This window comes from Xylocopa sonorina, chromosome 15 (assembly GCF_050948175.1).
Source record: "Xylocopa sonorina isolate GNS202 chromosome 15, iyXylSono1_principal, whole genome shotgun sequence".
NCBI classification, from domain to species: Eukaryota; Metazoa; Arthropoda; class Insecta; order Hymenoptera; family Apidae; genus Xylocopa; species Xylocopa sonorina.
Genome location: NC_135207.1, coordinates 4,736,004 through 4,757,363, shown reverse-complemented (window position 1 = coordinate 4,757,363; position 21,360 = coordinate 4,736,004). Strand labels below are relative to the sequence as shown.

Genomic DNA, 21,360 nt, shown 5'->3' with positions numbered 1-21,360 from the left:
CGGGCGCTGCGATACTGTTTTCACTGTCGGTAATATCGTCTGGACCAACGATCCACCATTGAGCAATTGTACACCGTCGTAAGTTGAATTAACAGTCGCTGTAATTATAAGTTCTATCGAATTGAATATCGTTTCGTAAGGATCGCAATGAAAATCGCCTGCTTAAGGTTCGGATTTACAAATATTTATTGTCAAAGTTTTCATACAAAGGTGTATAAACCGGCCGCGTCACTACATGCAGGGCAGTGTAAATCGATCACGAACATTTTAATCCTATTTTTAATAATTAGTAGTCTTACATGTTCACTCGTACATTCATCCTTTCGCAACCACTCGCTACTTTTTTTCTTGTTTTTTTTTCATTTAATTATTAGTACTGCACAATATACATATACATAAAAATACATTCACCCGGCTCGATAACGCGCTGTTATAATACGTTGCGTTAAAATAAAGCGAATTATATAAAAGAATACTATTCACAATGCTCTCTTCAGCTCAGAACTAATAAAAACAGTTATTTCTTTTTTTTTTTTTGAAGACACTTTTCGCTAAGGCACTATGTTGTCTAGATCCATGAAAATAGCAATCAATCCCTCCCTAACATATTAATATATATATATAATGTATTATCAAGTTTCACTGCATGGATATAAATCACAGAAGATAGCCATAGGCTTTCATATAAGTTTACATTCCTCTATGCAAGGCACATTTTTTTTTTAAACGTCCATAATAAAACAAGTAATATTAAATAAATTCAATGTCACTGTGGACACTGTAGAAAAATGGTTAACACCTTGTACTGTAAATCTTACCGTTACAATATTAAATATCATTGTCCAATGACAATGGGTTATAATGGGAAGCATCGTATTAATTTACGATAATATACAGTGTACATTGTCGTCATCATGCTGTCCCGTATTTAGCAGCACAGTGTGCAACTTTTTACATATGGAAACACTGTTTCAAGCAGTTAATGGTATTTCCTAACAGAGACATATACACTATTACGTTTAGTTAAAATCATTCACCAGCATTTAGTAAATGCAACACTTCAACGAAAAGCATGAAGCGTTTATAAATATTACGATTACGTGTACGGATGTAACTGCGGTGGAGGACGCGAAGGAGTGGTAGTAGTAGAATTTTTTTGACTACTAGACGGCGGAGTTAAAAGACCGCTTTCATTCGGACTTTGCCTACCAGATTCAGGATTCGAATCCGATTCATTTGTATCGATAGGAGGAATTTCATCTACTAATCGTTGTTGCGCTTTCTCTAACATATTTAAATCTACTACATGAGTCTGTATACGATGTGATTCATCCATTACTATATTAGGTACTGTTGCCTTAAGTCCAGATCCAGAATGAGACTCCACAGGTGTTATTGTGGATCTTAAAAGACACTGAGAATCTTCTTCAGCAGCTGTGATTGCAAAGGGAGTAAGCCATTTGACACAGGGTGCAAGCTGTTCCCATGGAATGCGTGACACCCTTAATGCACATTCCCTTCCTTGTGTGTGATAGATAGCTGCAGCTGCTATGTGACTATAAGGGAATTTCAAACTTCCTTCATCCAATGTTGCTAAATCTATTAATTGTGCTGCCTGAGAATATTGTAGACCTCCATATTGGGGATAAATAAATGCATTCGGTCTTGACCAATCTCCCGATTCAATTTGCATATAAATATTAAGCCAACCAGGAGCAGTAACCGGCGATAAGTTCCACCCAAGACCTTTCAAGATCACCAGTTCTTTTCCTAATATTTCTTCCTCTGTACATGCTCCATCAGTGACGTATGCAAATTCTGCTATTTTCGGTGGGTATATTTCTTCAACCTGTAAAAAATATCAATCTGATTATAATGATTGTTCGTTTGAAAATTCGTAAAAAGAATTATTTAAAAATATACAAACCTTGGCAGCTATAAAAAGACAAGTGATGCCTATTAATTGTAATTGATTTTTAGGCACATTTTGATGAATGGAGAGATATCTGTCTATGTAATCCATTGCAAGGTAATAAGTCTCTCTATGTAGCTTGTACACTTCACAGACTTCAATCAGCCAGTCTAATAAAATTGCCCTCATTCTTGGTTGTAATGTTGGATGCCTTTGGAACATTTGTGGATTCCTTTGGGTAATAGTCTTCTGATCCCCCAGGCACATGAGAGACCAGACTTGAGAACCATCAGCCCATGGAAATGATGGTAAAGGGCTTGGTCTATTTGATGTATTATTGGAAGATGATGGTGTTAAAAAGCATGTTGCAGTTCTTAATTCAGACCATGTGGCTGGTTCTTGCTGTTCTTTCAATGGAGAAACTTGATGTGGTGTGCATGAATTTTCTAAAGAATGTACTGTATGACATGACTCTGTGTATGATACATGTGACAATGCTGGCACCTTACTAGGCGGATATACATTTTCTGTGTCTTCCGAATTTTCTGTTGCCCGTCTTTTACGTTTTGAAGATTGTGTTACTACTTTGCCTCCTTGCAAGTAAGTCTGTGATTTTTTCCCATGTAAACTGCATAAAGAAGAGAAATGATTTTTTATCGATATTGCCACAACAATGTCAAATGTCTATTCGTATCAGAACGAAGAGTTCAGTGTCTTCATCAAGCGGGTTCAAATATTTTTGATAGGCAATAGAGAATTACGTTAAACAGCGTCTAATATTTTTATCAAGTCATATGTATTATATGGAAATTTTATAAATCATCAAAACTGTCTATAAAGTGTTCATAAAACCATAGAATAGAAATATATGCATGTATTACAGACACAATATTGTTGGGACCTTTAAAAAGCAAGTACTAATTAAAGTAGGTTATACATGCATATTTCTAAATTTTTTTCTTATTTTAGGAAGCCCAAAGAATTTGCTTAGACCAATTAAGTTTATTCTAAACAAATTCTAAACATTTCAGACGAAATATCGGGCGGATCGAGTGGAATTTTAAGACCAAATGGAAAGTCGTTCGCTCACCTCGTCTGTGGCATTTTGCAGTGGAATTTTGTCGACGTGTTCAAAAAATATTTCGAGCGGAAACGGGCCTTTTTAATACAAAGGAAGATTAGTCAGTACTTTAATTGGACGTCCTCTTAATTCTTCACAGCATACGACGAGTAATTTAGCGAGGAAAACGCCGAAAAATAAAAGAGCGCGCAAAGCTCACACGCACCCGATCGCCATAATGCACGTATACTTGACTGCGTTTGATTCAATATTTTATGTCATAACTTTTGATACGCAAAGCGTTTTGTAGCACGAAAAATCCTTAAAGTCTTTTCTGATACAGTTTCAAGCCTCGGATTATCACAGAATGGTAATTCTTCAGAAAAATACGGGACGTGGAACTCGAAGCGCGGGAGACCAGCGCGCGAAACAGTGACCAACCCCTGCTTGCAATCTGCCACTGTCACGCCCTCTATATGTATAACATAACCTCAAAGGGGCAAGAAAATTCTAAATTTCCAGCGAACACCTTCTTCGAGGTCCTATCGTCTATTCCCCGATCGCAAACACTGTTACTTTCGCGTACGTGCACTGGATTGAAGGGCTACGCAAACCTGATGCTACGTTGGCGTCCTTTGACAGACGCCCTGTTCTCGATGCACTTTTACGAGGTAAAATCTTGTAGAAACTCGTGAAAATCACAATCCACTGACCAGGAGAACTGTGCTTTACTAATGCAACATGATACATTCGTCTCACAGTGTTAAATATTGCGTGTAGACGATGCATAAATACAAGGAGTCACAGCACCCACGCGTTCTGCGCATCTATGTTTCCCGCTCGATTTTACCATGACTTTTTCGTCGAATATCAGAAACTATTATCACAATTAAACACACCGTACGCGAATGAACTATGGCAACTGTATAATCAAGCAAAAACAGGTACACACACGTTAAATAATGGGTTTAAATCGCGAACTGAAGTTTACGAATTACTTTCGCGGGAACGCCAAACCAGTGGGTACCGGTCGTCTGTTCGGGGCGCTGCTGTGCAACAGTATGGAGTTCTCCTATTGGTCATTACGAGGAGCACAGCTGGCGCTCAGCTGATCCATCGCACGCACACTAACTTCCACCGATATTCACGCATGCACTTACGCCCAGACCACGCGGGAAATCTGCGCGCGTAAATTTTCTTCTCTAAGTCCCGCTTCTGAATCATAGAAATAAGAGAAAAAGATTATTTTGCCACGTGTCACACCTCTACAGGTAGCACGAATTTGGAACTTCCTGGTATGTTCCTTTAAATGTAGAACATGATACTTCAATTTTAATCTAAACAACACATTTTAGCATAATAATATATTTATAATCGTGGGATAATTGATAATATTAATGTTACATGTAGAGTAGGCATCGCTTTATAATACAATAGTAAAATCACAGAAGAGACTTGGCATAAATTTAGCACATTAGAACATTTTCCAAGGTGAATTACTAATTTTACAAGAGACAAGCGATTGTTTGTGACTTCTATAAATCAAGAGTGATGATATTGTAAATCATCTTTAGCCTAATCGTGATACAAAAATCCTTTTTTGTTAAAATCATAAGTGAAGGTATAAAGAAGCAACTAATGCACGAATTTTACATTACGTAACATTATTCGTGCCTCGCAATTACTTTAAATTTCAATTTTCACCATTACTGTTACTTTTATTTTATCCTACATTTATAAGTTGATTTTGAAAAAATGATAAATACGGTTGCTACTTTTTATGCAATTCTTACTTATCAACTGATTAGTATGGTAGTTCTTTGTAACGACTCATGGCGCTCTGTTCGCTGAAACAACTCTGAGAAACATTCAGCTGTCTACCTTAGACATTTCCAATGCTATACCTGCATATAATTTAATACATTTATTTTGTAATAATATGCAATATTAACAGAAACTACATTTAACTCGCTCTGGAAAGTTACAATTGACATACATAGACACTCGACATTCTCTCAAGTTTCATAATCTAAACCATTAAATTCTAGAATACTTTCTCACACCATAGATGTCTCAATAACTGTAAAGGTACAACAATTTTGTAATAAAATATAATTTATAGCAAAATAAGCCATATTTAGATTAACTGGATCATTAAGCATATCTTTTCTGTGATCGTACATGTAATATGTTAAAATAGTACAGAAGAATTTAGGCACGGGTTCCACGTTTACAGAGTCCGATACTATATCTGGTAGAAAAGGTTGATAATCAGTTGGCAATCCTCGGCGATAGTGTGATCGTAGCGTGGGGTACTCGATCGGCGGTAGACAGCCCTGGTTTTCTGGAAATCGTCAGTGGTCCGGGGCCATTAAACGCGTTATATGTGTATTGCAATTTGATCCCGTAGCGCTCGGTCGGAGAATAATTTACGCGAATTCCTGGGCATCCGGGTCTCTCTGCAGGTGGGCCTCCAGGGTTTCTTCTCGTCTCTGATGCCTACGGTGTCGCAGCGATTGCTTCACCGTTCCGTTGTTCGCATAACATTCGAGACCTGTCACACCGAACATTTCGAAGGGACAGTCCTTGCTAACATTGTTCCGCTGACTTTAGGCTACGTATGTATATACAGACATCTTTAGACACATTTTCGTGGTTTACACGTTCGTTTCTTTCATTCTACAATTCACTAATCTTCAGGCGCACTACACGCAGAACGAAATTTCGTTTAATTACGTATTTTTGTTAATTACCACCTTTTTTTTTTTAATCTGATAAAATTTCAAGTATTCACCTTAATCGATCGCAGGATTAAATGGTAATCACGTTTATAGGACGTAAATGTACCTGAGCTTTTAGAAGGTGATGCAGGGCATAATGCCAGTTAAAACAAAATCTCGGGTTCCTGAGAATATGGGTATCACGGGTGGATTGGTGGACGCCAGGGACAAGCAAGTGTTGAAAGAAGCAGTCGAGGCAGTTGTTAACAGCTTTGCTAAACATACTCAAGGCTATGGAAGAGGTGTGAAAGTCTTTCAATACTTGATGCTGAACTTGTATTATATATTATTTTACTTTACTTTTATAGTGAACGTAGTGGAAGCCTTGCAAGAATTTTGGCAAATGAAGCAAAGCAGAGGTACAGAACTTAGAAACGGGGCATTAGTTATTTACGAATCTGTACCTGGTACAAGCCCACCTTACGTGTGCTATGTGACTCTTCCCGGAGGGTCTTGCTTCGGTAGCTTCCAAAATTGTCCCACTAAAGCAGAGGCTCGTAGATCGGCCGCCAAAATTGCATTGATGAATTCTGTTTTCAACGAACATCCAGCGCGCAAAATTACGGATGACTTCATAGAGAAAGCTGTCGCAGAAGCCAGAGCGAGTTTCGCAAAACCCTCTTCGACATCTAATGGTGTTGGCAATCAAACACAGGTATAATCGTTGGAGCACGTTTTGTATTCCTGAAAATCCGAATATTACAATTAATTGAAATATTCAATAGGGAAATGGAGATGAGAAAGAAGATCCGAATACAGGTATAGGAGCGTTTCGTTTTATGTTGGAATGCAACCGCGGAAGGACGATGTTAGAATTTCAAGAGTTAATGACAGTCTTTCAATTGCTTCATTGGAACGGATCTTTGAAAGCAATGAGAGAAAGGCAATGTAGCAGACAGGAAGTAGTCGCGCATTACAGTCATCGAGCTCTGGACGATGATATGCGTAGCCAAATGGCGTTGGATTGGGTAGCGAGAGAACACGAAAGTGGCGGCGGTGTTGTTGCTATGGAACTGGCATTGGCTGAAAGAGAACTCGAAGCGGCGCGTTTAGCCGGAAGGGAGCTTAGATTTCCTAAAGAGAAGAAAGACATATTGATGCTCGCGCACGCCCAAGTATGCCCCCAGTGATCCTCAGAATAATCGTGCAGAAAAAGAGATACCGATTTTGCAAACGCTGTTGTTAAAAATTATATATTTTTTAATGGCATACAATGTCACACTATACTATACTGTGAAATGCTTTATTGTTGTCTAGCATCGATATATGTAATCAATTCCGTCCTTTTTTATAAAGTATTTTTGGTGATAATAGAATACTAATGGAATTATAAACTTAATGTATTTTTAAGAATACTTTAAGCGGTGCGATGGCCATTATGAGCTACGGTAAAAAGCAACACGTGCAGGACGACCAATTTCAAATCAAAATTATTCATTAATTGTATATAGGTGGATATTTCGATACAACGTCTCGTCTTCCATTACGCAGTCTTTCTTATGATCATAGCATTTATATATGTATAAGCATATAACGCGAGAATGCTTGGTGATATACTGCTTGCCTCTGAGAAATAATATCAAAGTGATATGAATGATTTGTTATTGAAGGATTAATTCATTTATGTTTATCATTTATGAAATCATGTTCAACATCAATTTATGTTCTATATATATATATTTACAAAATATAGGCAGATTTACTGTATTTAAACACAGTTATATGCACAACATAAATTGTTTAAAAATATTTTATTGCTATTTTTTAAATATTGATAAATACATATTTTAATCAAATTTCATAATTTTAAGCATATTTTTTATTAACCCTAACATCAAGTTTGTGTGGTAAGTTCAAGAGCAACCTCTGGTATTTTTGTGTTTTCCGTTTCTTCCTCTTGCATCGGATGCGTTAGTACCTTGTCTATAATACCGAATTCTTTTGCCTCGGCAGGACTCATGAAATTATCCCTTTCCATACTACGTTCTACAAAAATTGTAACATTTTAGAAATCGAGTACATAATGTAGTTTTATGTCTCTGCATACCTATTTTTTCCAAATCCATGCCAGTATGTTTGACATATAAATTGTTGATCTGCTTTTTGAGTTTTAGTATTTCCAATGCTTGTATTTGTATATCCGTAGCTTGACCAGACACCCCTCCCGATGGCTGGTGTGTCATAATTCTTGCATTCGGCAACGAATGACGCATGCCTTTTGTTCCAGCAGCCAATAATAAACTTGCCATTGAGCATGCTTGCCCTACACACCATGTTGCTACAGGGGGTAAAACATATTGCATGGTATCGTATATACCAAGACCTGCTGTTACGCTTCCGCCAGGTGAATTGATATACATATGAATTGGATTTTTGCTACTCTCTGATTGAAGGAACAAAAGTTGAGCGATTACTACTGAAGACACGTTGTCTGTGATCTGTGAATGGATATAATCTTTTTTATTCTTTTACTTTGAAAATTAGTGTTAATTAAAAATTAACTAAAAATTTAATTTAAATAGGATGAGGATGTAGTAATCAATACCGGTCCCATAAGACAAATGATCCTTTCTTTTAGGAGACGCGAATAAATGTCATAGGCACGTTCTCCTCGTCCGCTTTGTTCCACAACAACAGGTACAAAATTTAGATACCGACTACCTATTTTTTGGCTAGGAATCTGTAAATTATATAATTAATCATCCCCTTATTATATATCGAATTATGGAAAATTTGAAAATAAAGATCTCTTAATCTAAGCACTTACAGAAATTTGTAACAAAGTGTTTAGCTTCCTCATTAACATTTTGATAATCTCGCATTTACTGTTCTTATCAAACTTGAATATGTATTACTGCAAACAATAGTTCACATAATAAACTGACAATCAATTTAAGAGCGGTCTGTTACAAAAAAAATACGTAAGAATAAAACATAACCTAAACGAAGGAAGTTAAAGTATTATCGCGATTGATTAACAGTATCAATAAAAGTCTCTTCGAACGAAACGGAGATAACGTGGTCACGGTTAAAGTGCAACGATTTAAATACAATTTTATTTGTCGTATCCACTATCGTACTTGAACATTTGCAGGTTATATTTCACTTCTTTTTAATTTATGTCTTTTTTCACAGTGGAGAATACTTAATATATTCCATTTTTTGTATACAAATTTTCACACCGAAAAACCAGTTATCCAATTACAAAAAATTTTGTATCAAGTGGCTGTCGAAACTAACTTGTCCTAGGCGCGGTGTAAAGCATTTCGTTATAGAATGTGTTTTATTTATTCATATTATGACACCACCGCACTTTCCTATAAAGTTAATTAACTGATAATATACAAAGTATACCGAACTTATAAAATATCATTAAAGTTAATTGTTTGTAGATGTCAAATCAGCAAGCACATGTGAATGACCTTTAATAGTACTGGTTATTTGCTGCGAGCATGTAGAACGTAAATTCGCAGTGCGTTAACATAATCAAACAGAAGATAATAAAATAAGAAAGGAATTAGAATACATATTGTGAAGCTCCTATTGCACGAATTAATTTTGTACGTCGTAGGAAATTTGTATGCAGTTAACACCACTTACCGGTTAACAAAATTAATTCTACTTTACTTCAATTGAGGTTAGCTTTTTAATTCTATTTCTTTAAGTATGCTATATGACAGCGTTACATTTATTTCTGTTCATTATATAGATGTTGATGCTTTAAATAAGAATTCGGGAAGTTTATACGTATATGCAAATATTTTTACAGAGACAATGAACGCATCTTCTTTATTCAAAACGGTCTGTCAAACTTTAGTTTCTATTGCTCCAAAAATATCTTCGATGGAACCCTGTACAAGAATTGCAAATCGTAACATGCACTACATGTGCAATAAACAATACTCTTCTAATCTGTTGAATGCATGTACGAACAAAACTAGTTCGGCATTACTTCAACCGGTACTACCGATGTATAATTTTATGTGTGGTTTAAAAATGAAAACTGTACTGCAGCGGAGATGTAGAAGTTGTCTGTTACTGTGGAAGAATGATAGAAGGTATATAATGTGTAAGGAAAAACCAAGACACAACCAAGTAGAGAGAAAGAAACAACCTTATAAGACGTGGATAATAGCATCTGCTTCGCAGTCCAAAGTGAGAGAGTGGTAAAATATATAAAGTAATTGTTAAATGTATTAGAATAAAATTGTTTCAAAATATAATATCCGTGTGAAAGTTTAATAAAATTTAATAATAATTCTACTAAAAGTTCAATATTTCTGAAACTATAACTTAGTTCAAATAAGTAATGCTATAAGAGAGAGTGAGACAGATGATATCGACCTTACTTTAGAACCCGTGGCGCCATCTCTGTAAAAAGTGCTCAAACTGGTCGCTCAGCACTATCGACAGCGAAGTGAACTACTCAAGGACTACTAGCGCCATCTCTACGGAGAAGACTGAAACTAATTACCGACCTAGTTTCAGCACTCCTCCAAGAGATGGCGCTAGTGCTTCAGTAGTTTACTTCGCTGTCGATAATGCTGAGCGACCAGTTTGAGCACTTTTTACAGAGATGGCGTTAGGGGTTCTCGAGTAGAGTAGGTAACATCTGTCTCACTCTTTCTTATAGCTTTTTTATATATCTTTCTCTCTCTTACCTCTACAGCGGCAAATATAAAATAAATTACGATAAAACTATTTAAAACTATAGCGCTACCGTGATATGCTGATGCTTTTTGAGGTGTTATGTGATTTGCTCTGTTGTCTGGGTTCTGTCTAACATCTATACACGCTGGATACTGCAAAATATTATTAATTATATTAGTATTTTTAATTTTTATTCTATTGCTTCTCTTTTATCTCAAATTATTAAAATGTCATTTATTCAAAATTGTACCGTACGGAGGGCAGGTGTAAGTGCAAGTAGTGCGTAATGTTGTATATGGATGGTACTTATTGTAATAGGATGCAAAACCCCTAGGCATTGTAGGAACAAAAGGAAGGATAGTGGAGTAACCAACCTATGGGAATGTTATTTTTATTTCACAGTATATTTATTTAAGTACATGTATATTTTTTGAAAAGCGTACCGAATTATATTCAATAGGATTCGGCTGTAAAATCATCACAGGGGTTGTTGACGTTTTGCAGGGGGATGATAGCGCACGTTGCATTATAATTTATATAAAATTTCTATTCAAATCACTTGGTAGACGATAGCTGAAGTAACTATTATAATACTAAAATTTTATTAATTTTTATGCCTCGTATAATATATTACCGAGTATCTTACAGCAAAATGGAAAAAATTTGACATGTATATTTCTATATCGTCGTCTGTTTTAAATTTCTTTTTTTTTTTATACGATTTGAACTATACAAGGTATTCTGGTAAGGGAAAAGTAAAGATTATCATATTTGAGTCATTTACATTGATTTCATCCCATTTGTCTAAAATTGTGTTTTCTGATATTTCCTTCCACTTGTCTGTTTGTAAAGAGGAGATTCCACCTGACCAAGCCTAAAAATATATTTCCAAATTTTATGCAGTTTTGTTTCTCCATCAAAATGATCGTAATTTGGCTGCAGATTTTTCTCGAAGTAATGTCTGATAACATGATCTGATGACACCATTTAATAGTACAATAATGGAATATAATAGATTCTGTATTAAATCTGCAGCCTTTTCGCGAACAAATTTCGTTTTTACTGGTAAAAGAAAAACCTTTTCGCAATGCTGTGCCCAGGCGTAGATCATTTCGTTCTCCATTTTTAGGCATATCTTCTGTAATTTCTTTAACAGCTTCATTGCTGTATTTTTCCGAGATCTTATCATCCAGTAATACGCCTTCAAAAATATATATCTGCAACGATCTCGTACGTTTCGTTCCATTTTACGATTACAATTCTAACTCTTACTCAAAATTTACCTAGGAATCACAATCTCAACGATCTTGATCAGTTTCTTTGCATCTTTAAAAATATCCTCTATCTCCGTCATGGTAATAATTGCGTCTGCATTTCTGCTATTTATTTTATGTACTATATGAATGGACGTTTAATCGATTGTTCCAGCGTTTTGCAAACGATTCGTTTGAAGATCAAAATAAAAATGCGATACCATAAAGAATTAATAATCCTTCGAGTCTTTTTAACATAGTAACCGTTGCTGCAACTATGTGCTCGTCCATAATAGGGGTACTTTCTACGCTTCTGCCACTCCACACTCTTGCAGCTTCCCATTGTTCAGTTCTAATGCACCTTTTACAGACAAAGGTTACACGTGTCTTCATTGCTCCATAAAAAATGGAACGATTGCAATTAGTAAGGCTGATCACGAGTGAAAAGGGGCAAAGCATCAGAAACAAATCAGTACAGAGTACTCTTGCGTTTCTCTCAAAAATTAGTGTACGCAGAACGTTATCCCCTTTTCACTCAATAGTTTGGATCAAGTACCACAGCCACATGGACGTGAAATATCGTCTTTCCGCTTCCGGATCGACCAGACTGATCATCCGCTCGCCTTCTCGAAGAAAGTACCGTTCGCAGCTTTGAAACGAAATGATTGTCAAGCCAGTATCTAATTGCACATCCGCGCAAAGCGCATAATACCAAGTACGTCCACATTTGTCCAAATCGTAATGGGAAATGAATTCTGTAATCGTGTCAAGTATTTGCGAATTTTTTCTCAAGCACGATCGATTGAAATAAGGTGCACTCGAGTTTTGGTACGATAGCGAGAAGAAAATCATAGGAATTTCATTTGTTACCTAATTCTCGCAGTTGAGTGACCACCTCCGAGTGTCGACAAGAGATCATCAGCAAATGAACTAATCGCGGCAGTACGAGCAGCTTCAGAAACGTGGATCCAATCGTGTTGGCCATTCTATAACAGATGAAACCGATCTGGATGGCTGTTGAGATTAACCCTCTTAGCCAGCGAGAAAAGAATATCCCTGCGTAAAGTTCAGCGATCGCGTTCACTTCTTGCGATTCGAGCGTATCTTTACTCTCGTTGCAGAGATCGATACTCTTCTGTTCTATGTGGGGGATTATGTATCTATAAAAACCATTGTTATTAAAGTTTTCGAGTATTAGAATGTTAAGCTGACCATCGTGTTCTTATGAAAGAGTTGTCTTAGTGTTCTAAAAGCATTTGTCATTTAACTCATGCTCGTGGAACGTTGGAATAATTTTTCTTTAAACATTTTTCTCTAAAGAATCGATGAAAATTCTCACCTATCCTGATACATGTGCGCAGTGATTAGCATATTAGTGTACGATGTACAAAGGATCAATAGATTCCTATTAGATTTCAAAGCTGCGTTCAAACCCCAAATTGCTGCTAAACGCGCGTGCTTTTTCAACCCCTTGATCTGTATTAAAAGAAAAAATAAGGAAGATTGTAAAGGTCTCAACGTGAAATATTCTTAGTTCAATTAGTTACCCTGAATAGCTCAAACATTTTCGACAAACACGTTGCTAATTGCTCCGTATAATCTACACCACTGTTCTCGTGGTCAGTATCAAGCCGCCAATCTTTCCTGCAGGTCAGCTTTACCTTCAGATCCATCAACTGCGAGATCGACTTCAGATCGATCATCATTTCTAACTTGGGAAATTTGTATCCTAAATGAGTTACCGCCATTTCAAGGGTTTGCTCAGCCTCGAAGATCGAGCCACTCTCGAGGAAACACTGACCCTGAAGAGTGTGAATCTTCGCGTTGAGATAGGGCAAAAGGACCACCTCATCTTCGTTCGATTTGAACAGCTTCGAATGTCAGTATCAGGTTCAGTATTTATTAATATTGGGCTTTATTTAATTCTTTTCTCGAGCAGAATTTTAGTGCGTACCTGTCCAAGGATAATCTCACTTTCTGCCAAGAGCTTTCGAGCTTGCGGTATGTTGCAAAACATCAAGCAGACTTCTGCGAACTCCAGAAGAGCGGTCAGTATCATTTCAGTTTTCCCTGAGACATGAAACATTTGCCTTTAATTATGATTTCTATATTGAATACAAATTATGTTGTCGCAAGGGAATAATTACCAATACCACGACAATGTTCGAGGATTTGTGTATAAACCGTCATCAATATTAAATCACATAGGCATCCACTGAAATCCAGATTCGAAAATGTGATCGTCGGTTTCCTTTCGACGGTTCGAAACACATTCAGACAAGCAAGAGGTGGTTTGCTTCCTGTCGTTTAATGTACATCGACGTTATTAAAAAAGCCAAAATGTCATCGATTAACAAGAGTTTTCGTAAACTTTTTCATTTACTTTTCCTCTTTTGTTGGACATCTCTAGTGTCCTCGAATTCCATCTCAAGCATTTCGTCTATGTCGGTCGACTTGTGCCTCTTCTCTTCTTTCTTCGATACCGTCCCTAATAATTTGGCGAATTGGCCCTCTCCGCAAGAAACGCATCGTCTGGTGTGATGTTGCAGATATTTCAATGCCTGGTTGTGCAATTCCATTTTCTGATTCTCCGTGAGCAAACTTAATCAAATTTTCTTGATGAGAATACACGACAATACGAATATTTTCTATCTTTTTTGCAATAAAAATGATACTTCTAGTGTATTTGCAATCGTTAATTAAACATTATACGATAGATACCGATAAGTAGTATTGCGAAACAGCGTCATTTTGAACCTCATCAAGCCGCAAGAAGCGTATCTTGGCAAATCCATCAGATCGTCTAGGGAGATACACTTTTTCAGTAGTTCAAGTCAACGATAGTTGTCAACGATAGTAGTCAACGATTAGTGCGCGCGTTCCTACATTTTCTATCTTTACGGCTCTTAATACCTGGAATAGTGAGGCCGATGCAATTGCAGAAGACGTCCGTCTCTGAGCTAGGATTTCGCATGTTTCTGATGAATATTATCGGGCCTGTATTTCGAGAAAAGTCCCCAATGGCACAGCCAAACACACGTATCTCAAACAGCTTCGAAACGGCTAACGAATTGTACGATTTCAGACAGTTAATCGATCGTATTATCTTAACGTAATTTACAGTGATTACCAATTGCAATTTCTCTTTTGGAAGTGATGGTCATCAGACTTTCTAGCATGTGTCTATTTACAGTCTCGCCAATCACAGAGGCGCACTTTAAGAGAAGCTGATCGAGCGGTGTCAAGGAGTCGAAAAGCTTCAAGATCATAACTATAATATAGCAGGATTTTTCTTCTTATTAATTACGTCTTAAAGCAGGAAATATTCTTCTTACCGTCCATTGTAATTTCTGGGTCGACGTCTTCATACGTGAAAGTCTGAGAGATATTGCAAACCGCGATAATGTTCTCTTCATTGTCGATACTTAGATGCGATGTTTGTTCCTCCAATAATGATATCATACTATCCTACAATAAAGTATTACCATTGATTCCTACGTGACGCAATATTTGATCTAAGAAAGAATTTATCTACCTTGAAACTTGCTCTGTACATCTGCCATCTGTCTTTCCGATAATCGCGACTGTCCATGTACATCGTGCTCGAAACGAATCTGATTTGAAATCATATGGAATAAATTATTTAAGGGGATGCGTGTATTTTCCGTACTTGTTCCAATGAAATAAACCTTTTCAACATAGCTACTGGAGGTAGCACGTAGCCCTGTACGTTCGCTTCCCTTTTGCTGATATTCACTATCTCTAAACTGCCAGCTTGGAGAAGGCTGACCAAATAACTTTCGATCCAGCCTGGATTTCCAAAGCTTCTTTCTTGTATGAGTCTTTAAAAAATTCCATTCGAAGTTAGATATCAATAGTTTCAATAAATATTTAGCAAGGTAGATTGTAAGTTCATGCAATTTACTTCTCAAGCTCTGCAGGTAGACCATTTACGTTAAGCGTTTGACAAGCTAAACCAGCATGGTACCATCTGTCTATACCAGTCAGTTCAATTACCTTTTATCATGACAAATCCTGCTATTCATCGATATAAAATTCATACTTCTCTCTAGTTCCCCAAAAAATAATTAATTCGATACCTTTGCTCTGTTTAAGAAACTTAAATATAACTGGAAATCGGTGCCCAGTTTCCTTCCAAAGCTCAACACGAAGAATATTATATCTCTTTTCGTGAGAACGTCAAAGATTTGTAGCGACTCCTGATCGCTGTACTCTGCATCGTCGATGATCACCAGCCACAATTGCTCGAAGCAGCCTCTCATTAATTTCAACAGGAATTTTCGTAGAACCTTCCGCTTCTCCGTTTCGTTCAATTCGTTGTAACGATGCGTGATCGAGAAACGCACGTTAAAGGGTTGATTGAGAACGCAGAGGAAGAACGGATGTTTCACGTTCCCCAGACGAAGGAGCAGCTTGTCCTCGCGTTCCTTTCGCGTCGACGTCACGGTGAACCCGAGGGGCATTGAAAATATTAAGTGTATCAGACTGTACGGGGCCTGCACTGAGAGATACGCCAAGTTTCGTTGTTGTTGAGAGACAAAATACTTTAGTTCATCCTTTTTCCATTAATTTGGTCGTAGAATTTTATGAAAATTAAAAGGTATGGAGTATCAACCTGGGCATCGTCCGCTCGCAAGCTGATGTAGTTACAACGCACCCCTGTTGGAATGTTCTGCGTGCATTCGTCTAGCAACCTCGTCTTCCCTATTCGTGGCTCGCCTCTTCGATAGCAATTATTGGTAATTAAAATCGTGTCATTGAATAAAAATAATTATATAATAACAATAGAAGTATAGATACTTTATAATAAGCGTGTTGTACTCTGGACGCTGGTCACGATGGTTTTTAGATACCATGGTGTATTCGTACAATATCCTCAGCATTTTTATAAACGTATCAATCTCATTATCTCGACCAAGCAACGGGTACTTATTCCATACCAGATCTGACACAATATACCTAACAAATCACACGTAAACTCGATGCTTTCTTATTTCGAGATAGCATCCATCGATACTTGCTTTGGTTGCTCTTGAAACTCATATATGGGACCGACGTTCGTGATTCCTTTTAAGTATCTTGGTTCCTGCAGGATGAAGTGCCTGGCTTCCAGATGAGAATAAAGGAAACTTTCTCGATCGCAGACCACCTAAGACACATTTTTAATATACGTAAAGTATGCGCATTTATTAGGTTCGTCGATGTTTGTAGAGCATTTGCTTTTCTTTCTTTCTTCTTTTCTTCTGTATGCAAATCCTTATACAAATGTCTAGATATACGCTCACCTTGTCTCGATACGCCATCATAAGTCTCGCAGCTTTGTTCACAGACATTCCTATCACCGTGTACTCTCTTCTCAATATGTGTCCAACGACTCCGCAATAAGTCATGCCCGTGGTGACGCCAACCGTCACGGATTTAATGTTCTCCATGGCTACAAGAGACGATCGCACTTTCGCGGCGCACCTCAGACCGATTTGGGACTCTAACTCGTGCTTGTCGCCCCGCAAACCGAACACGCAGAGGAACATTAGGTCCTTGTCGAAGAGGGACGTCTTGTTCACGCATCCGTGCATACCGCCCACGACTCTTCGTCGAGAGATTCGAAGGCAGTTAAATCGATCGATACGAGAGGAATAAGGGAGGCTTACTGGCAGACCAGCTTGTAAGTTGCGTTCACCAAGGTGATCAACGCCTTTTTGCCCACGTCTGAGGTGACCACGTTGATGAACAGAATCACCACTTGCCTCATTTCGGTTAAGTATTCCAATGGCTCGTCCATTTCCACGGATCGAATCACTGGTCTCAGCATGTAGCTCTTCAAAGCTCCCTTCAGGCGAGCTTTCCCTATTTTTATAACCTTTGGTCGCACTGAAACGTATGGTTTTTAACTCTTTGAGCCTCGAACTGGAATCACGCGTCATTACAGTGACATGTGGAAGCTATGAATGTCTAAATTCTATTTTTGAATGAGAAGATAGACGAATGATTCTTTTGGCTCTCAGAGACATAGTCCCAGTATGACACGTTTGCATATCAGTTCTTTGGTGGTCAAAGAGTTATGCTTACGGCTGTAATCAACTTGTTTGAATCCATCCTCGTAAATGTCAGTAATCAATTCCATCGCTATCGCGTCCGATTCGTAATCGACAAGTTTCGTTTTAGATGCGGTCACTGAGGTATCTGTCAAGTTTCCGTTTCTTTCATCTATGAAATAAAGTGTTCAAGCTTGAATCAATAGCGTGCAAAATGATTAATCTACATATTGAAAGGAATAACGCAGCTTTTCGTTATACCATCGGTAGTAGCGATCGTTTCATCCCTCGCTTGGTACCAAATGCTCGTGCAAGTTATAATAAGGGTGTGTATGCCATCTGGAAGCGTTTTGTGGACGTATTCCTTCGGGTTCACCCATTGCCAGCTACTGGGTGCCACCAGAATGTCACCCCCTCTAGTAACAAAGCCAGAATTATGGAACTTCGACAATGTCGTTAATTAAAAGTTTGTCTCGTTATTACCGACAAAGGCCTTCAGCAAATTTCACGTCCCACACAGGTGTACCAGTGATAATATAATGCGACGATAAATCTGGATCTCCAATAGACGTAAAGTACGTTCTTCCAGAAGCAATGGCCAACTTAACTAATCGCAGAGAATGGCTGTTATTTTTTTTTTAAGTGGTAATAATAAAAAAAGAGGAACACACCCTTAAGAGTCACCCCAACTTCAGTTTCGTAAGTTCCAAAGTGCTTTTGAATAATGCAGGCGGTCTGCATCGCTTCTATCGCCAGGTCCCTCATCATCATCCCTTTATGAAGCTTCCACATCACTATAAACGCGTCTCCAGAGAATTTCAACACGTCGCCGTTATGCGAAAGTATTTCTTGCACCATAGCGCCTATGTAACTGTTCAGAGTGTCCGTCAATTTCGATGGCCCTCCTTTTCCGGTTTTAGTGTATTTCTCAGCAAGATCGGTGAAGCCTTTATCGAAGATCGTTTCTTATTCATTCTTTTCACTTTTTTGAGTAGAATTGTTCTTGTATCGTATTATACCTGATACATCACCAAGCATTAAGGTGGTGTAATACATTCTAGTCTGATAATCATCGTAATGGTCCAGAATCTCATCTGGACACATCGAGGCGAATATTTTTGTGTGGTTCTCCAGTCTTAGCAGCGATGCTCGCTTCTTAACCTCCTGCTCGATGTTTTGCTTGCGTCGAATACTTCCTGATGATTACTTCCTCTATTTTATTCGTTCTATATAGAGGCTGGATACTTTAACTTACGATTTTCAATTGTACTTCCGCGAGTTCTTCTTCGAGCAGTTCTAGCAACAGAGTCTCGCGGATCCATGACTCGTTTCTATCTGAGTTTATTCTAATTCTATTTACTGTTATTTAGAGGTTTGGTTAATCGAAAGAAACGACTTGATTGTGTAGAAAGTGATAGTTTTTTTTATATACGAGACAACTTCAATGGGATCGTAGATTTCTAGTATGTAACCAAATTCATATGACGTGTCCTGCAGTTCAGTAGAGATGGACGCTGAAGTAATACTACGTTTCGTTCTTTGATGAGTGTATTTATTCAACTTAATAGCCAGATTTATAATTAAAGTCTCGTAGAAGGGGATCAGCGTTTAACAATGAATACACTTCTCGTGACAATAGACAATATGTGTTTATTTAATAGTCTCGCTATATAGATACTTAATATGACTTATCGTTCTAACAGATCGCTGCCTACAACGTGACGGCCGAATTTTATTGTGCCTGGCCCTACTAGTTCCTTATTGTGCTTGAATCTATGATGGGTCGACGTCATCTTTGGTTTACGTAATTATTTTCCTCGCTCTCCTTCTCTCTCTCTCTTTCTCACGCTTTCGTTCATCCTTTATACCGTCGGTTGTCAACTAACAAATTGGATTATACTCGCTACAACTTCTTTAAAGACACGTCGCGACACACGAAATCGAGCCTCGCGGACGTAGGAATTCCATTCTTGCGCGGGCCTCTAATAAATGAATCATTCCCACCCAACTGGATCTGTTTCTTTCCATCATCATCTCCCTCTCATTTTTATCGTTTGTTCTCCTCTCGTTTTGTTTTCACGCAACACATAAATTGATGTCTGATAACGTGATCGATGAACACATTAGTCTTACGTTGTGTGTATATGTACGGAGTTTCTCCTCGGAAATGTATTGTTAATAATTATCTTTACAAGTGATACGCGTACATAAAACGAGATAGCAATATCGTTACACGTACATGTATAGTTTCTGTGAACGATCGCCTTTCAACCAGCGACCAACACACGCGCGCGTCTCTTCGTGAGAAGGTGAAGAAGAGAAATTTGTATATGTACAGATTTCATCGATGCCGATAGACGGACGACATCCTCTACTTATCGCTAGCTGCAAATCTGCGTCTGTATAGTAGCCGGTTAAACAGCCTGTCTCCTAAATAATACAAGAGTTACGGGAAAGAAATGAACGCTGCAACGACCGCAAAAATTTGTTCCTAATCGACGTTATTCCGGCACGATGTGCTGCACACTTCGTTTTTTTTTCTTTTTTTTTTCATTTACGTACAGTGACACTGCTCCGAAATGTTAGTCAAAGAATTTCGATCGATCGAGTGTCGCGATATTTATCTCATCTTGAATGCGTTACATCGATTAAACGCGCATGCGATTAATTGTACATCGACGGCGGACACATTACAAAAAAAGAAACGTCTTTTTTTTTCTCTCTTTCATTCTTATTCTTCGCGTTTTCCCTATGGAGCGCAGGAATATGAATTGTCGCGAATTCACACGTTGCTCGACCGTCATTTTTTTCTTTTTTTTTTTCGTTTTTCTGTATTTAATTGGAAAAAGCTTGTTCGTCCGTTACGGACACTTTGGTGACCCGAGGGAGACATCGCACGCGTGCCCATCCGCGTTAACATATATGTATACATTAAATCGTCATATTTATATACGGTGCTTCGATCTTCGCTATATAATGTACATACCACGGTTCGCACGGGCACGCGTACGCGAGTCCTCGATCAGCGGCTTGCAAACAAATTTCGGAAAAGTGTCCTCGTTTTCTCGCATCCTCCAACAAATCAGTTTCACATCGTTATGCTAAGTGTGTAAATATCGTTTGAAATTCAATAATACGTCTCGTGTAAAAGCGTTTTGCGACACGTACGCGCGTAAAATTAGATATTAAAATACAATTTTCTTGGCTGCGTTCAATTTCTCTTATTCTCTTTTTTTTTTTTGTTTCTCTTTTTGGTCGCTTTGTTGTCGATCGGGGCGTTCCGTATATAGTAATACTTTTAGAATGCGTGAAAACGATGTCTCGCTCGCAGAACGAAGACCACGGGCCCGGACCACTTTTCGAAGCGGTTGTAAACGAAGATGTTCGGACAGATGGGAACGCGTACAAGAGATATTTTTTCCACCTCACGTGTGTGTTACACATTTTGTTTTTTCTTTTTTTTGTTCTTTTTGCTTTTTACGATAAACGTGACTCGTTATATAATGGCACACAGCATGGCAGTTGCAACAATGTACTTCAATAAACTGTTTACTTTTTTTTTTCTTCTTTTCTTTTTTTCTTTAAATAACTTATGTGTTAGCTTACTCGTAGAACTTACGTCTAGCCTCGTCGTTTCTCCCATTTTAAC

At 37.9% G+C, this 21,360-nt stretch overlaps 4 protein-coding genes across 7 annotated transcripts; 1 reads left to right on the top strand and 3 right to left on the bottom strand.

Moving 5' to 3' along the window:
- Positions 1-162: 162 nt before the first annotated feature.
- Positions 163-4,145, bottom strand: Cyce (cyclin E). Its single transcript, XM_076907373.1, has 3 exons — positions 3,003-4,145; positions 1,928-2,540; positions 163-1,849 (listed from the first exon to the last, which is right to left on the bottom strand). Exons 1-3 carry the CDS (start codon positions 3,014-3,016, stop codon positions 1,097-1,099), a joined length of 1,380 nt encoding a protein of 459 aa, XP_076763488.1. The 5' UTR covers positions 3,017-4,145; the 3' UTR covers positions 163-1,096.
- A 1,074-nt stretch (positions 4,146-5,219) lies between these two features.
- Lft (Limb expression 1 family member lowfat) lies at positions 5,220-7,501 on the top strand. Its single transcript, XM_076907375.1, has 4 exons — positions 5,220-5,590; positions 5,807-5,994; positions 6,061-6,407; positions 6,478-7,501. Exons 2-4 carry the CDS (start codon positions 5,838-5,840, stop codon positions 6,880-6,882), a joined length of 909 nt encoding a protein of 302 aa, XP_076763490.1. The 5' UTR covers positions 5,220-5,590; positions 5,807-5,837; the 3' UTR covers positions 6,883-7,501.
- Positions 7,485-9,409, bottom strand: Clpp (Caseinolytic protease proteolytic subunit). Of its 4 annotated transcripts, none has more exons than XM_076907377.1 (5): positions 9,353-9,409; positions 8,520-8,606; positions 8,298-8,432; positions 7,800-8,190; positions 7,485-7,738 (listed from the first exon to the last, which is right to left on the bottom strand). In XM_076907377.1, the coding sequence occupies exons 2-5, from the start codon at positions 8,556-8,558 to the stop codon at positions 7,587-7,589; spliced, it is 717 nt and encodes a 238-aa protein (XP_076763492.1). In that variant the 5' UTR covers positions 8,559-8,606; positions 9,353-9,409; the 3' UTR covers positions 7,485-7,586. The 4 variants fall into 4 exon arrangements, with proteins under 4 accessions (XP_076763492.1, XP_076763494.1, XP_076763493.1 ...); XM_076907379.1 differs by lacking the exon at positions 9,353-9,409 and adding an exon at positions 9,175-9,193; XM_076907378.1 differs by lacking the exon at positions 9,353-9,409 and adding an exon at positions 8,993-9,164.
- Positions 9,410-10,632: 1,223 nt separating this feature from the next.
- On the bottom strand, positions 10,633-19,504 carry LOC143430674 (adenylate cyclase type 10). Its single transcript, XM_076907051.1, has 30 exons — positions 19,427-19,504; positions 18,731-18,875; positions 18,383-18,658; positions 18,195-18,318; positions 17,973-18,127; positions 17,746-17,883; positions 17,328-17,547; positions 16,962-17,265; positions 16,698-16,825; positions 16,477-16,635; positions 16,292-16,397; positions 15,756-16,172; positions 15,581-15,672; positions 15,345-15,497; positions 15,191-15,269; positions 14,991-15,123; positions 14,786-14,926; positions 14,569-14,718; positions 14,377-14,458; positions 14,039-14,256; positions 13,803-13,955; positions 13,610-13,725; positions 13,203-13,526; positions 12,995-13,131; positions 12,526-12,815; positions 12,212-12,410; positions 11,877-12,016; positions 11,686-11,797; positions 11,481-11,619; positions 10,633-10,776 (listed from the first exon to the last, which is right to left on the bottom strand). Exons 1-30 carry the CDS (start codon positions 19,502-19,504, stop codon positions 10,633-10,635), a joined length of 5,052 nt encoding a protein of 1,683 aa, XP_076763166.1.
- Positions 19,505-21,360: the final 1,856 nt, after the last annotated feature.